Raw genomic sequence first — 14,816 nt, 5'->3', positions numbered from 1 at the left:
AGAAAAGGAGTTTTCTATGGGTGTGGAAGAGGAAATGATGCTTGTTTGAGACATGTGTGGCCATAGTCACAATTAGACATGTAAAAGAAGTGGATGGTTAATGTGCAGTGAAGGTGTATTCAATGGCTCAGATGAATGCCCTGCAACGCTCTGCCTTCACTGTTTTGGGGCCAACTTAGAAACTGGCTCCAGAATGAGAAATTCCACCTGTTTCCATAGCATGGGCACACACAGAAGTGACTCTTCCGTAGCCCAGCCAGTGAGAGATAACAAATCATAGTTAAGGCAGACTCTTTCTTAACTAATCCAGCATCACTAAAAGTGAGCAGAGGTGTCAGCATGGACATTGTGATGTCAGAATTCACAAGGCAAGTCAGGGCTCCTACCCTAAGAGACCTTTGGCTGCAGAAAGAACCATCTCCCTCAAAGGGCCTCTTCTGAAAGAAATGCTCAAATTGTGGGAAAGAGTCCGTGTAAGTTGAATTTGCACATTTCGTAGAACAACACTGATCGGACCTGTAGAGTGGTGTTCTGTGCTATAGCTAGACATTGTGGAAACACTGTAGTGGACTGAGAGTTTTGTTCTGCTGACATCAGTATCAACAGGCAAAACCTCCACTGAAAATACTTGTTGTGAAAACATGGGGTTGGGGGAGGTAATCTTCAACTTCCCCCTCCCTTGGCAGTACCCAGCACCACCTCTCCCACTGTTGCTGAGGGTTCCCCACCCACCCCTGGCAGATTTTCAGGGAACATCAGAGGCTGGGGAATGAGCAAAGATGACCTCTCTCCCCCACCCCCTCTCTTCTACCAGCGAAAAAGCTCTGCTGGATCAAATGCCCCAGCTGACAGAAGGAGCCCTTCTGAACATTGTGGCTTATGCTGGATCCAACCCATTGAAGTTCATTGGACGAGTGTTTTATTGCACGCTCACTACTGCCCACTTACGGATATGCATGCGTCCTTTAGACAACGATGTCTGCCTCCCACATGCCTCCCACTCCTTCTGCTCATTTTTTCATTGCAAAATAGACCCGTTTTAATCCGACTTTTTTTTAACAGAATGTGCCACAATCTCCTGCTGTTTGCAGGGAAAGCAGTATGATACAAATGGCCTCTGAACGGGCCATGTGGTCTTTGTTTATTTTCTCTTTCCTCTCCGGGAAGAAAGAGGAAGTAATGAGGGACAAGAGCGGGGGTAGAAAAGTGACGGTAAGGAAACGTGATTTCCCCCTGCGTGATAACGCTCATTGTTTAGAAATGGACTCCTTTGCTTGACTCCACATCATCAGTGGACTCAACGGGGGCTTCCCTCCCAAGCCAAACAGCAGCTGGAGTAGTCTATTTTTGTCAGGACTGCGGTGCAGGAGGAAAGGGTTAACCCTCTCTCCTCTCACACCACCATTCTGATCAGTTCCACCCCCAGCTGTTTCCATTTTAGGAATTGGATCCAGATCCTTTGTTTCACCCATGCAAGGATGCCACTTGAAGAAGAAAAAATTCTCAATTCTCTCCTCTCCTCTGCAGCTTTCCTCCACCCCTCATATGTACACACCCTCTAAACTTGCCTTGTAGGTCCCCAACCCTCCAGAGCAGATTTGGGGGCACACAGGGGAGCTGCAGCGGGGAGGACAGGATGTAGAAGTTCTGTTCCACAAGTGGTGTCCTTCCATGGGCAGAATGAAGGGTTTGGGTCCGACCCAAGAAAAATAATGTAGCATCAAGTAACGACACATTGTAGTTTGGTCCTAGCAGTTGGTACCACGTAACAAAGAATAGTGGATGAGACAGACAGAGAAACCTAGATCCATGACACATGGACCAGATATAGCTGTTTCTGGCCAGAATGGGAATAAAGATGGCCTAAGCGTGGCTTGGGAAGAAGTCTATGATTGAATTAAATTTCTGGCAGGTTTGGCCTTGAAGCTATGCTTCTGTAAGGGGAAATTCCTTATAGAGTTACCTACAAGACGTCCAAAGATAGCAATGCCATTATCTCTGTTGTGTACAACTCTTTCCCCTGACCTCAAGTTTTCTGTATGGTTTTTTTCAGGCAAGTAAGCAGCACATCTCTCATGTTAATCATGATTATTGTACAGTGCATCTTGCCAATGAAGTCTGTCTGAATATATTGCATCAGAGCTAGAGAGAAATGCAAATCACTACCTGGTGAATTTCATATATTGTCAAGGAAGCTGGCAATATGTTTGCTTCAGAATTTCCAAGTGCAGCATTAGGCACTGTAAGAAACCCGGAGCTAGTAGGTTCTGAACATGTGCAATTAGCACATTAAATATTTCTGAATCATCTAACGTTTGGGAATATTGGGAACATTCCAGGAACAAGTTATTCCTTTAAAAATGTATAATTCTATTTCTGGATATATATGCAAAAAAGGTTAATAGCTGACATTCATACATAGGTACTGAAAGGCTCAATTGAGTTTTTGGGCACTGCCAGTAGCATCAGATGTATTTTATATTATATTGTATTTTATGTTATGGTTTTATACTCGTTGTTTTATATTTTGAATGGTTTATGTGGTTTTAATTTTTGTAAACTGCCCAGAGAGCTTCAGCTATGGGTGATATAAAAATGCAATAAATAAATAAAATAATGAATAAAATAGCCTGTAGATCTGCCCAGATGTAGGTAGGAAGCTCTTTATCTATTGGCAGCAGCGTCCCCCAACCTTGAGGCTAGACTGTACCGCTCCACGTTTCTCATTAGGGTCCTTCTGTCTACTCTGAGATTTTCTCTACTTGCCCGATACTTACAACCAGCCCCATCTCTTTTCAGGATGAGTTCAGACCACCACCACCACGTCCTCCACAAGAAGCTGATAAGTCTCCAAGTCCTGCCCAAAGAACTAAGGTACATACTGGGCTTCCCATGTAGCCAATTTTAAACTGATCTAAGTAAGTTCTATTCTACTGTCTGACTGTCCTTTTCTTTAAAAAAAATATCTATATGAATAAATGTTTGTTTTTATGTTCTCAGTAGACTCTAAAACTATACATCTCATTGCTATGAAACTTTTAGGATTTGTAGATCGCAAGCTGAATATGAGCCAACAGTGCGATACGGCTGCAAGAAAGGCCAATGCTATTTTGGGCTGCATTAATAGAAGTATAGCTTCCAAATCACGTGAGGTACTGGTTCCTTTCTATTCGGCCCTGGTTAGGCCTCATCTAGAATATTGCATCCAGTTCTGGGCTCCACAATTCAAGAAGGACGCAGACAAGCTGGAGCATGTTCAGAGGAGGGCAACTAGGATGATCAGGGGTCTGGAAACAAAGCCCTATGAAGAGAGACTGAAAGAACTGGGCATGTTTAGCCTGGAGAAGAGAAGATTGAGGGGAGACATGATAGCACTCTTCAAATACTTAAAAGGTTGTCACACAGAGGAGGGCCAGGATCTCTTCTTGATCCTCCTAGAGTGCAGGACACGGAATAATGGGCTCAAGTTAAAGGATGCCAGATTCCAGCTGGACATCAGGAAAAACTTCCTGACTGTTAGAGCAGTGCGACAATGGAATCAGTTGCCTGGTGAGGTTGTGGCCTCTCCCACACTAGAGGCCTTCAAGAGGCAGCTGGACAACCATATGTCAGGGATGCTTTAGGGTGGATTCCTGCATTGAGCAGGGGGTTGGACTCGATGGCCTTGTAGGCCCCTTCCAACTCTGCTATTCTATGATTCTATGATTCCATGATTTGTTCCATGTCTATCTGAGATGTTTTTAGGCATACTGACATTTTTGACTACCATCTTGAACCAAAAAGGCGGCACATCAAGATGTTTAAAGATATATTGCTTCAATACCAGCTGATAAATTTCAACCAAATTCCCCATCATGATTCAGCACTACAGCGAGCAGATTTTAACCATGCAACATTAATGTTTTTCATGGTTTTTAGACAATTTAAAAACAAACAAACTCAAGCCCCAAATATTAAAAACAAAACAAAAACCCATGTTAAGGTATGAAAAAAAGAACAAGCACAGTTTGAAGCCAGAGAAGATGTGTAGGCTGAGTTGTAGGCCTGCCCCCTCACCTCTGCTGTGAAGCAGCTCCATCTAAAGAGGAAGAAAAATGTCTCCCTATCCACATTCTCCATACCATGCATACAAAATTACGTATGGTATGGAGAATGTGGATAGGGAGACATTTTTCTCCCTCTCTCAGAATACTAGATCCAGGACAAATGAAAGGAAATACTTCTTTACACAGCTCATATTTAAATTATGGAACTCACTACCACAAGATGTAGTGATGGCCACCCATTTGGATGGGTTTAAAAGGGGGTCGGATAAATTCCTGGAGGCGAAGGCTATCAATGGCTACTAGCCCTGATGGTTGTTTGCTATCTCCAGTAGTCGAGGCAGTAAGCCTGTGTGCACCAGTTGCTGGGGAACATGGGTGGGAGGGTGCTGTTGCACCATGTCCTGCTTGTTCATCCCTGGCTGTTAGCTGGTTGGCCACTGTGCTGGGCTAGATGGACCCTTGGTCTGATCCAGCAGGGCTCTTCTTATGTTCTTATGAGTAGACAGACCCCTCCCTCCAGGGACTAGTAGGGTGGACCATGGCAGGGGCCATGCCTAGGCATACCAGCAGGTTTCCTTCAGGCGAGGACAAACTGCAGTGTTGGGGAAAGGGGATTTTTAAAGCAAAATAGTCCCTTTTGGTGTTCAATTTCACAGCAATTTTTTCCCTTTTAAAAAAGTGGGCTATTTTGAAGCTTCCCCCCCCCGCCACTACCATATTTTGGTGGCAAATGCCGCCGCTGCAGCAGGGTAGTGGTGTCCCCCACCCCCGATGCCTGGCCATAGTTCACCCCTGATCTAGGGAAGTATGCTCCATGTACACAACAAATAAGGGTAAAGACCTGTGGCTTGTGGCTGAATGTAAAGACTGAAGGCAAGGATGAGCAACATGTGGCCCTCCAGATGTTTTGGCCTACAACCCGCTTCAGACCTAGTCAGCATAGCCAATGGGAGTTGTATTATTATTATTATTATTATTATTATTATTATTATTATTATTATTTATTTTTAACATCCTGCCTGGTAAGTTGGTGCATTGGCTGCATGAGCGACTGAAGCCAAATGAGGGTAAAACATGACTAGAAAATCAGGGCCTGCTCCAATTGGACTGCCCTCTTTCATGAGCAGGACAATCCCATCAGCCCTGTTGCTGGTCGGGTCTACTTAATCTCTCTCTCTCTCTCTCTCTCTCTCTCTCTCTCTCTCTCTCTCTCTCTCTCTCTCTCTCACACACACACACACACACACACACACACACACACACTTTCCCCCTTTCCCTCCCAAACTCCTTTTCTTGGGCCAGATCTACACCAAGCAAGATATGACACTTTGAAAACGGTTTGAAAACTGTATATGGAGTATGTCCTGGGCCCCAATGGTTGTCACTACTGTTATAAACCATTTTAAAGCAACAGTGTAGATCCTGCCCTTGTGTGTCATGTCTTTTTTAGATTGTACGCCTCAGGGCAGGGACTGTCTTCTTTGCTAATTGATTGTAAGCCTCCCCGAGAGTCTTTTTTGACTGAGGAGTGGGGTAAAAATATGAGAAATGGATGAATGATGAATGAATTATTCCAATAAAATGATGTACTCCCTTTACATCTAGTGATCCATGTCTTGGATTTATGTTACATATCAATAGTGCCCAATAGCTGAAGCTCTTTGGGCGGTTCACAAAACAGAGCTAAAACCATAAAATATAAAGGCATATTCATTAGCTTGCTGTTGGGGGCACAGAAGTGGTCTGCTTTCAGTCTCTGCTGTTAGTGCCTGCCCAGGATATGTTACTTTTTCTATTTTGATACTACTTTTTTCTGTGTTCTGTTTAATCTTTTTACCTCTGCATTGCTGTAGAAAGGCCTGTAATTTCTTGTCTGGAAATACACCAGATGCAAATCTTGCCATTACAGAGCTCCCCATTTCCACACAACATCCTGCCTGGAATAATCTCCTCAGTCTGAAACACTTCTGGAGCTGAGCTGATCCTCATTGGCATATAAAATCATCTGAATTGACCACAAGGTGTTGGATAAGTAGTAAGCATACTGGAGTCCTCATGCAGGCTTATGTCCCAAACCCCATTCTTTACATCAAACTATAAAATTCTAGGTTTTAAAACTTCTGGCAACATGACAGCTATTGTAGGTAGTGCCATCTCTTCAGTGGCTTTGGGTCAATAAAGATATGAAGTCTGCCTGAAGGTGTTTTTACAATTAGCAAGGTGGTTACAAGCTACGATCTCTCTACTTTGCAACTTTTTCAAGTTGCTCTCAAACTGGATGGTAGATTGCGGCAGGCAGTTTTGTTGTAGAAGGCATACTTGTTCTACAGCTGGGTCTGCCTTAAGTTGTAGGTCACTTTCCAGTCATCCTTCACCTCTAGGAACATCCCCACAAACTGCTTGAGGCAATAATGACAAAACCTCTCCAGTTCAGGAAGTGGGAAACCAAATTGGGTGCACTGCACCAAATTGGCACCCCATGGCTGCTTTTCCTTCAAAAGGAAAGCAGCAGCTTTAAGCACAGTTTTTTAAAAACAACAACAACACACCTGTCATTAACTTAACATCTCATTTGGCTGAAAACTGACTTCCCCAAAGTGAAGACACTAATTCAGGTTGCAAATTTCAGAAGTGGAAACTACTGGACATTGTGTTACTTTTTTCCATTTTGATCATATTTTTATCCAAGATATTCCACCCCTTATCTCTTCATAATGGCACCAAAGAGGTGAAATTCCAGGATGGTATTTGGGGGCAGAGATTGTGTTCACTGGAATGGGTTGTGGTTCTGTAAGGAATCCAGGAAGAATGAGTCCCTCCAGGCAAGAGCCATTCTGGAAGCACTTTTCCTTCACCATTCCTGTCACCAGGTTTTTAGTGAGAGATATAAGGTTGTGGTTTGGCATTTTTATCTCAGGTAGCAAAAGCTTAGTATATTTTACTGTCCAAATTGTGTTTTTTCATTCTTGTGTCTTGTCTGGCTGATGTAAAGGGAATGTTCGACTATTCATCTACAAGTTGCTCACTTTGTTCGTTTTTTAAAAATCTAACAGAGAAACTTTTTGTTGTTGAACTTCTGCTTATATGATTGTGACACCCAGTTCATTGTTTCTCATTTTTAGTGTGCTATCATCATCCAAAAATGGTGGCGTGGCACACTGGTCAGGCGCACTCTGCAACAAGCCACCATATATGCCTTGGTGATTCAGAAATGGTGGCGCTATGCTTTCACTCGGGCACAGGAAAGGAGAAGGATAATAGCACTGGTGATATACATTTGGTCTGAGAAGACCACTGTCCTCTTGCAGTCGATGTTGAGGATGTGGCTTATGAAAACCCGGTACAAGAAGTATCAACGTGCAGCCCAGGTCATTCAAAGTAACTGGCGGCTCTACAGCTTCAGGAGAGAGTCCAGTCTCTATGCTCTCAAAAGCCTGACTCATGATGGCGTAGACTTGAACATTGAGATTGTTATTGGGTAAAAAGACCCCATGGAGTAGGTAGAAAAGGCTGCTCACACAGCCAGACATCAGTGGATGGAAATAAACACATGGCTTTTAATACTCTGGTGAGATTACTGCCTGGTTACTGTGGGTAAATTATCATTAGGGTGTTGCCTTAAACAATAGACTGAGCCCAGCTAGGACTTAACAAAAGAATGTTAATGTTCTGTAATGGTCCAGGATGGCTGGAGGATGTCTCTTTATGGGAGCTAATTGTTAGAAGATAACTTTGAAGGTGCTATCCAAGGTCCTGAACCCCTTTTAGAGGCAGGGTTCAGCACTTTGGATAGCTTCTTTAGTGTTCTGGCTGGTTCTGATTGAAACCCAGAACGGATTCGCAGCCCCACCAAAATTGGAGACACCAGCTCCCACTGTGCTGGTCCCTGACCTGTGCTCTGTTATAATGTGGTGACTTGTCATAGTGAGCTAAGGGAAGATGATGTGAAGGGGAGAACTCCTGCCTGCTAGAAGGGGGATTTGCGGGTCGATTTGTGAGTTCAATTAGCTCCATCATGATCCAAAGCAGGCCAAAGAAGAGGAGCTCCCACAAGTGGGTATATATGTATCTACATGTACATCCGCCACTGCTGCAGAAGAGGCTTTCCTTTTCCAAACAGCCTTTACCAAACCATCCTTGGGGGAGCTGTGAAGGAAGCAGGGAAGGTGTTAATCCATTGCCTGCTTTAGACACAGTGTCTCAGCTGGATCAAATCTGCAGCGTTCTGTGCCAACCCCAGAGGACTTGCAGGAGAGAATCAGAGGCAACGAGTACTCTGGTTTCCTTCAGCCTGGAGGGGACACAAAGCACAAGGGACAGCAGAGAGTGAGAAGAGCCCAGAAATATTAATAAAATGCCTTTGTGCTCTCATCACCACTGCAGAGCTCGAAGGAGAGGGACCGCCACGGTAGCCAATTTATCTGCTTATCTTTTTAATAAGCTGCCTAATTATCTTGCCCATCTATCCTCCTCTCTCACTTTGTATAACTCTTTGCCCTGCTTTGTGTTTACTCAACTTTCAGGCTGTCATTTTAGCTAATAGCTCCTTTATCTCAATGACTGTCTGCACTGCTTAGCTATTTTATTCATCTGTATATTAAGTGCTGCGTTCTTTGTCTACCTTATAAAAGAAAAGGTGTGTGTGTGAGAGAGTGTGTGTGGAAAGATGACCCTCTTTTATTTCCTTCATTGCCTCTTTATACAGATCTAACTGGTGACCATCTGCTCCATTCTCTCTCTCTGCATCTCCTCTACTTCCCATCTTCTCTTTCATTTCCTGCTATCTTTTCATGTTACATCATCATCATCATCATCATTATTATGCTCCCATACCTTTCACTACCTTTTCACCCCTACGTTACCTTTTCTGCACGCATCCTTCTTCCAGATAGGCAACTCCTAGCATTATGGATCAAAAGGCATTGATTGAACAGCTATTATTTACTGGATTTTCTTTGGTAAAAAGATAGAAGTGGTGAGAAAACACGGGGGGGGGCACAAGTGGGGGATGATGTCATCTGAACTCCCCCACTCCACGCACACCCCAATAGAATTCCATGAAGTAGGATGGTGATGGCACAATCAAAGCCGCATGTGAAAAGAAGACCCTTTTGTTTCCCACCCAAGTAACTTCCTTTTTTCACTCACCACAAACCTTCTCCTCCCTGCCCTGAAACCCCCTAAAAGGGGGCAATTATTTTCACTACAGGACAAGTGCCTCGTTCCAAAGGACATTGCATATACTTTTGAAAGGAAAAGGAAGAGTGAAATGACCCAGACCTTCTCCTGCAACCTGCATTTCGGAGTGGAATGCAGAGGTTTAATAGGGTGGAAAGGTGGAAGGGAAAACTATACTGGGTGGAGACTGGAGTTCCATGAAGGGAATAATGAAGGCTTTTCTACAACTCCCCCATTTGCACTTCTATGTAGCAGGTAGTGAGAGGATTCATGTGATCCCAAGCCAGGGCATTGCTAGGCCAGGGCCCCTCACACACACACCCGGAACCAATTTTCCTGTGCCCCAATCTATTTCCAGAGCCCTGAATGTCCATTCGTGCCAATGAAAGGTGTCCCCCCTAGCTTAAGTGCCATGCAGGAGGTAAACGTCAAGGGGAATTGCAGCTGAAAAGAGAAGGGTTAACAATGCCCCTGCATGGGAATTAAGCTTAGAAAAAAGTGCCAGGGGTGGGGATTCTGGGGGATTGCAGTTTGGGTGGGAAGGGTTATCCCCCCTCTCTCTGCACACTGTGACCCCTCAAAATCTCCTCACACACACATATGCCCTCCCTCACATGGCGCCTAATGTCTCAATGATTCTAAGTACTTAAAAACAGGTTTGGGAAGGAGACTGTACAGATGCGGTGCACAGCCCCTTGGTCAGCCATTGCAAAGTCCAACGCATGGTTCTGTCCCCTGAAACCCCTGCTGCGGCAACAGGGGATTATTATATATGGTGGGAAGCTAGGGTAAGACACACACCCCTCCGCCCACGCAAGGACTTGCTTCATGTGTCTTCTCGGAAGACAAAGCCCCACTTCCTGCAAGTGCTTCTTGTTCGCTACATTCCAATCACCAAAGGCTGGCTGTGTCTTGCGCGTTGTCACTGCGTCAGACTAGGGAAGGAGGGAGGAGGAGTTTGCCCTGGCATGTCTGTAGGAAATCTCCTGAAATTAAGTGACAGATGGCCATGGTCTCAGGTGTCATCGGAGGGATCCTGTGGTCTTCCTGCCCACAGGAATTGGGGTCGAATATGAGACTGAGGCAAACGCCGCGTGAGGCAGGAGAGCTCAACAGCAGGAGCTGCAGGAGGCGGGCGGTGGAATGGGGAGGGGACGGAATTGTTTTGCACTGGCGTTGCTGGCCAGGCCTTCCTCAGAGAGCAACCCTGCCGGATAGTAGAGTCCACCATGGAGGGCTATAGGCCTACTCCGAAGAAACCATGATTCTTCCTTTCCATCATGCTTTGCTTTTGAAGAACTGGGCCAGAGATTAAATAGCAAAGCCCTGGCAACAGGCTCTTTCTCTCTTTGCAAATGAGATAGTTAGCGACACTCAGTTCTCTCTCTCTCTCTCTCTGCAAAGGGCTCTGTACGTGATAATGATATATTAATTTGCATTAATGATAGCATTAATATATCCTTAGGGCTTCTCAGTAGCAGCAGCTAATTACTCTGTCATAGGAAGGCTCTGGGACATGGTCCCTGCGCTCTCAGAAGAGCTTTTGTTGAGAGGGATGAACTCAAAGGCAGAAGTGGTGGTCCGAGTGGGCTTTAAAAAGGTCTTTCTACTTCTTGAGCAGGTATGTGAGGCAACCTGTGATTATCTTTTTCACTACAGCCCAAGAAACATCCAGGGAACAATGGCAGGACATTCAGAAACACCCACAAATCTTGGGCATGCAAAAGCTCGCCCACACTGAGATGAGAATATCTCTGTTCCAAACATAGCTAACGCCCTGTACTACCACTCCCAATAGCCACCTGCTGTTCTGCCTCAAATACACCCTGCCTCAAATATACCCACCCATCCCAGCTTTAGCCTGACACCAATTCTCCCTTCTCTGTTATCTTGCCATGATCTTCTGGTTCCTCATATGGAGAGGCTTTGGAATTTATAGGGATCGATTTCCCATGGCAAGAAATTAGAATGCATAGCTGAGGGATGTGGACCCCTGCGTGGGCAGTTTAGATTTGTAGATCAACATTCGAAACTAAGACATTTTGGGGCGATATCTTTCAACATAAGATACAGGTCTTAACATCATGGCTATTAGTTTACTTAATATAGCCTCAATATGTAATCATGAGAGGCTTCTGTTCTGTCCTTTGTTTACCCATAGAACAGGAAGAGTAGGAACAAGTTCCTCTCGCACCATCTCTCTATAAAGCAGAGGAACATCTATTGCACATTTATGCGCAATCCTCTACAATATGCCAGGGGCAGGGAACCATTTTCACCCTGAGGGCCAAATTGACCCTAGAGACATCAAGGACCTCTACCCAATATCAGTGGAGCCACTGCTAACATGTACCCCACACACCATTTTCACACACAGAGACATACCCCACTCACACCCACACTTTCCACATCCCATTCACACACATACACTCAACCTCCCTCCCTCCCACTCTCTTTCCAACTCTCTCTCTCTCTCTCTCTCTCTCTCTCTCTCTCTCTCTCTCTCTCTCTCTCTCTCTCTCTCTCACACACACACACACACACACACACCATAATAAGAGAGCCAGTGTGACATAGTGCTTAGAGTGTTCAACTGGGAGTCAGGAGATCTGGGTTCTAGTCCCCATTCAGCCGTGGAAGCTCACTGGGTGACTCTGGGCCTGTCACAGACTCTCAGCCCAGCCTACCTCACAGGATTGTTTTTGTGGGGGATAGAAATGGAGAGGAGGATGAGGATTATGTAACTCCTTGTAGGAAAAAAGGCAGGATATAAATGCAATCAATCAAACACACACACAAAATCAGCTGATGAGATAATTTTTCCTGGCCAGCACTAAAAGAGGCTCCCTTTCTTAGCACTGAGCAGGAGAAAGGATTTACCTCAGATATTGGGCTAATTGGAGATAAACCCCTTCCAGTACTTAGAGGAGCATCTTCCCTGGCCCAGGGCTGAGGGTAGTGGGATTATCTTGGATCTGTTGCAGATTGGAAATGAACCCTTTCCCCTCTCTGGGTGCTGAGGCAGATGAAAGAGCCAGGCCTGGCAGAGAAGGAAGAGCCTGGGGAAGAAGCTTGGTGAGCTGAATAAGGAACCCTTTCAGGTCATATTTAGCCCACAGGCTGGAGGTTCCCCCTGTGTACAATATGCAATAAAATCATCAAGTATGTAGAAGGAGAAGTCCCACTGAAGAAGAATCAGCATGGCTTCTGCAAAGTCCTGTCCAACTAATCTTTTAGAGTTCTTTGAGATTGTCAACAAGGATATGGATAGGGGTGATCTGGTAGATACAGTTTACTTGTACTTCTAGAAGTCTTTTTTTTTTTACAAAGTCCTTCATCAAAGACTCCAGAGCTAACTTAGCAGTCATAAGATAAAAGCTCCTCTTATGGACCAGTAACTGGCTAAAAATCAGAAAGTAGAGGGTAGGAATAAATGGTTTTACCAATGGGAAGACATAATCAGTGGGGTATTAGGACTGCTGGTTATTAATTCATTTATGGACAATCTGAAATTAACAGTGAGGTGGCCAAATTTGCTGATGACACCACATTATTTAAAATGGTTGAAGGGAAAATGGAGAGCAAAGAGTTCCAAAAGCATCTCCCCAAAATAGGGGAATGAATATTAAAAGGTCAAATGCAGTTCATTGTACGCAAGCATGAAGTGATGCACATTGGAACAAAAAGTCCCAACTTCATGTATATGCTAATGGGATCTGGGCTGGTGGTGACTGACCAAAAAAGAGATCTCGAGGTTGTGGTGGATCACTTGATCAAAATGTTGACTCAGGCCATTGCTAGACGAGGAGTTAGCGCGGTGTGAGGCCCGGTCTCCCTGCTGTGCATCCAGACAACGCACAGGGGATCCCGGGGTCAGGCCGGGCTAAGTCCTCCCTTGACCCGGGATAAGCGGATCCGCTTATGGCCCGGCTTTTCCGCAGCCCAGGGCTGAGGAAGGTCTAGCAGGGTCCGTGGCTTTTCCTGGCTGCTCGCTTACTCGTGAGTAGCCGGAAGAAGCCACGCACTGGGCACAGCATTCCATAGGAGCGCTGTGCCCATCGGGCTGGGGGGGGAATCACGGGGGGGAGATGGGGGCTGGGGGAAAGAACGGACCCGGCAGGAGAGTGGAGGGAAGAACAACAGGGATAGGGCATGGCGGACGGGGGGGCAGAAGAACGGGGACAGGGCATGGCGGGCGGGGGGAGAAGAACGGGGACAGGCATGGCGGACGGGCACAGGGCATGGCGGACAGGGACAGGGCATGGCGGACGGGGGGGGGAGAAGAACCGGGACAGGCATGGCGGACGGGCACAGGGCATGGCGGACGGGGATGGGCATGGCGAGCAGAGATGGGGGACGGGCATGGTGGGACGGGCATGGCAAGTGGGGACGGGCATGGCAAGCGGGCGGAGGATGAGCGAGCGGGCAGGGGGGCATCAGGCATTGTGGGGGGGAAATCAGGGGCAGGGGGAACGGGGAACCCTTTATTTTTTAAAAAACCCTACCTTTTCCGGGGTCTTACATGTGGACGGGGCCTACAGGCTGTGCTACTTCTAGCACAGCCTGGCCCCTCCTCCCACACGGATTATCTGGTAGGTCTAGCAAGGCCCCCAGTGTGGAGCTGCTGTGAAAGAAGCAACTTCCATGATGGAGATCATTAGGAAAGGAACTAAAAGTATTGTAATGCTTTTAAACAAATTTATGGTGCAACAAAACCTGAAATATTGTGCTCAGTTCTGGTCACGCACTTCAAAAAGAATACCGTAGAGCTGAAAAGGGAGTGAAAAAGGGCAACCAAAATGATCAAAGGACTGGAGCAACTCTCCTGTGAGAAAAGGTTACAACATTTAGGGCTTTTAGCTTAGAAAACAAGCACATAAAGGGGGACATGATAGAGGTGTATAAAATTATTCATGGTGTGGAGAAAGTGGATAAGGAGGAAACCTTAGTTCTATTCAGGCAATCAAGGTTTAAAGTGGGTTGAGAGTACAATCTTTACAAGGGTGAGTGATCTTTCTCTAATTATCTTAATTCCTTGACTCACTCAGAGCTAAGGAAGGCATTTATGGTGTTTTTGTAAATGGCATATTCACTTATTGAAAACTACTCCATTTGATATACTATGAACAGGAGAATCAGAAGGTTGCTAGGATGGTATTGATGTTTATTTCCTGACTACTGTTTCTGGATTAAAAACAGCTAGAGACATGTAAATCAAAAACAGCAACAAAACTCAAAACACATACTTTCCCCCAGTAATCCTTACAACAACCCTGTAAGCTAAGAGAGGATTTTTATCCCTATCATAAAGACTGGGGTAGGGGCTATCCTGGGCTGGCTCCAGGGAGTGGCCTACCCAAAGGCATTGTGGGAAAATTAAAATGGTGGCTTTGCAGACCCTGAGACTTGGCATGTTAGGTCCAGGGAGGCATGAACATTGGTGAGCCCTGCCAGATTGCTGGGTCCCCAGCAACTACCCAAGAGCATTGGGGGCTGATACCAGGCCTAGAGCTGTCACTGCAGGGAGATAACTGCTTGGCTTAGACCACCTATTAAGCTCATGGTGTGCCAAGCCAAGATTCGAACTATGGA

General features: G+C 45.6%; 2 protein-coding genes across 2 annotated transcripts in view; one reads left to right on the top strand and one right to left on the bottom strand.

Moving 5' to 3' along the window:
• Positions 1-14,816, bottom strand: part of GRM2 (glutamate metabotropic receptor 2) — a 52,109-nt gene that overhangs the window by 36,537 nt on the left and 756 nt on the right. The gene's annotated exons all lie outside the window — the stretch shown is intronic.
• Positions 6,175-7,576, top strand: IQCF6 (IQ motif containing F6). The gene is made up of 2 exons (XM_063123565.1): positions 6,175-6,186; positions 7,169-7,576. Exons 1-2 carry the CDS (start codon positions 6,175-6,177, stop codon positions 7,526-7,528), a joined length of 372 nt encoding a protein of 123 aa, XP_062979635.1. The 3' UTR covers positions 7,529-7,576.

The sequence above is a fragment of the Elgaria multicarinata genome, chromosome 3 (genome assembly GCF_023053635.1).
Source record: "Elgaria multicarinata webbii isolate HBS135686 ecotype San Diego chromosome 3, rElgMul1.1.pri, whole genome shotgun sequence".
NCBI lineage: Eukaryota > Metazoa > Chordata > Lepidosauria > Squamata > Anguidae > Elgaria > Elgaria multicarinata.
The sequence above is the reverse complement of the archived record's forward strand: the minus strand, read 5'-3'. Positions and strand labels throughout refer to the sequence as shown.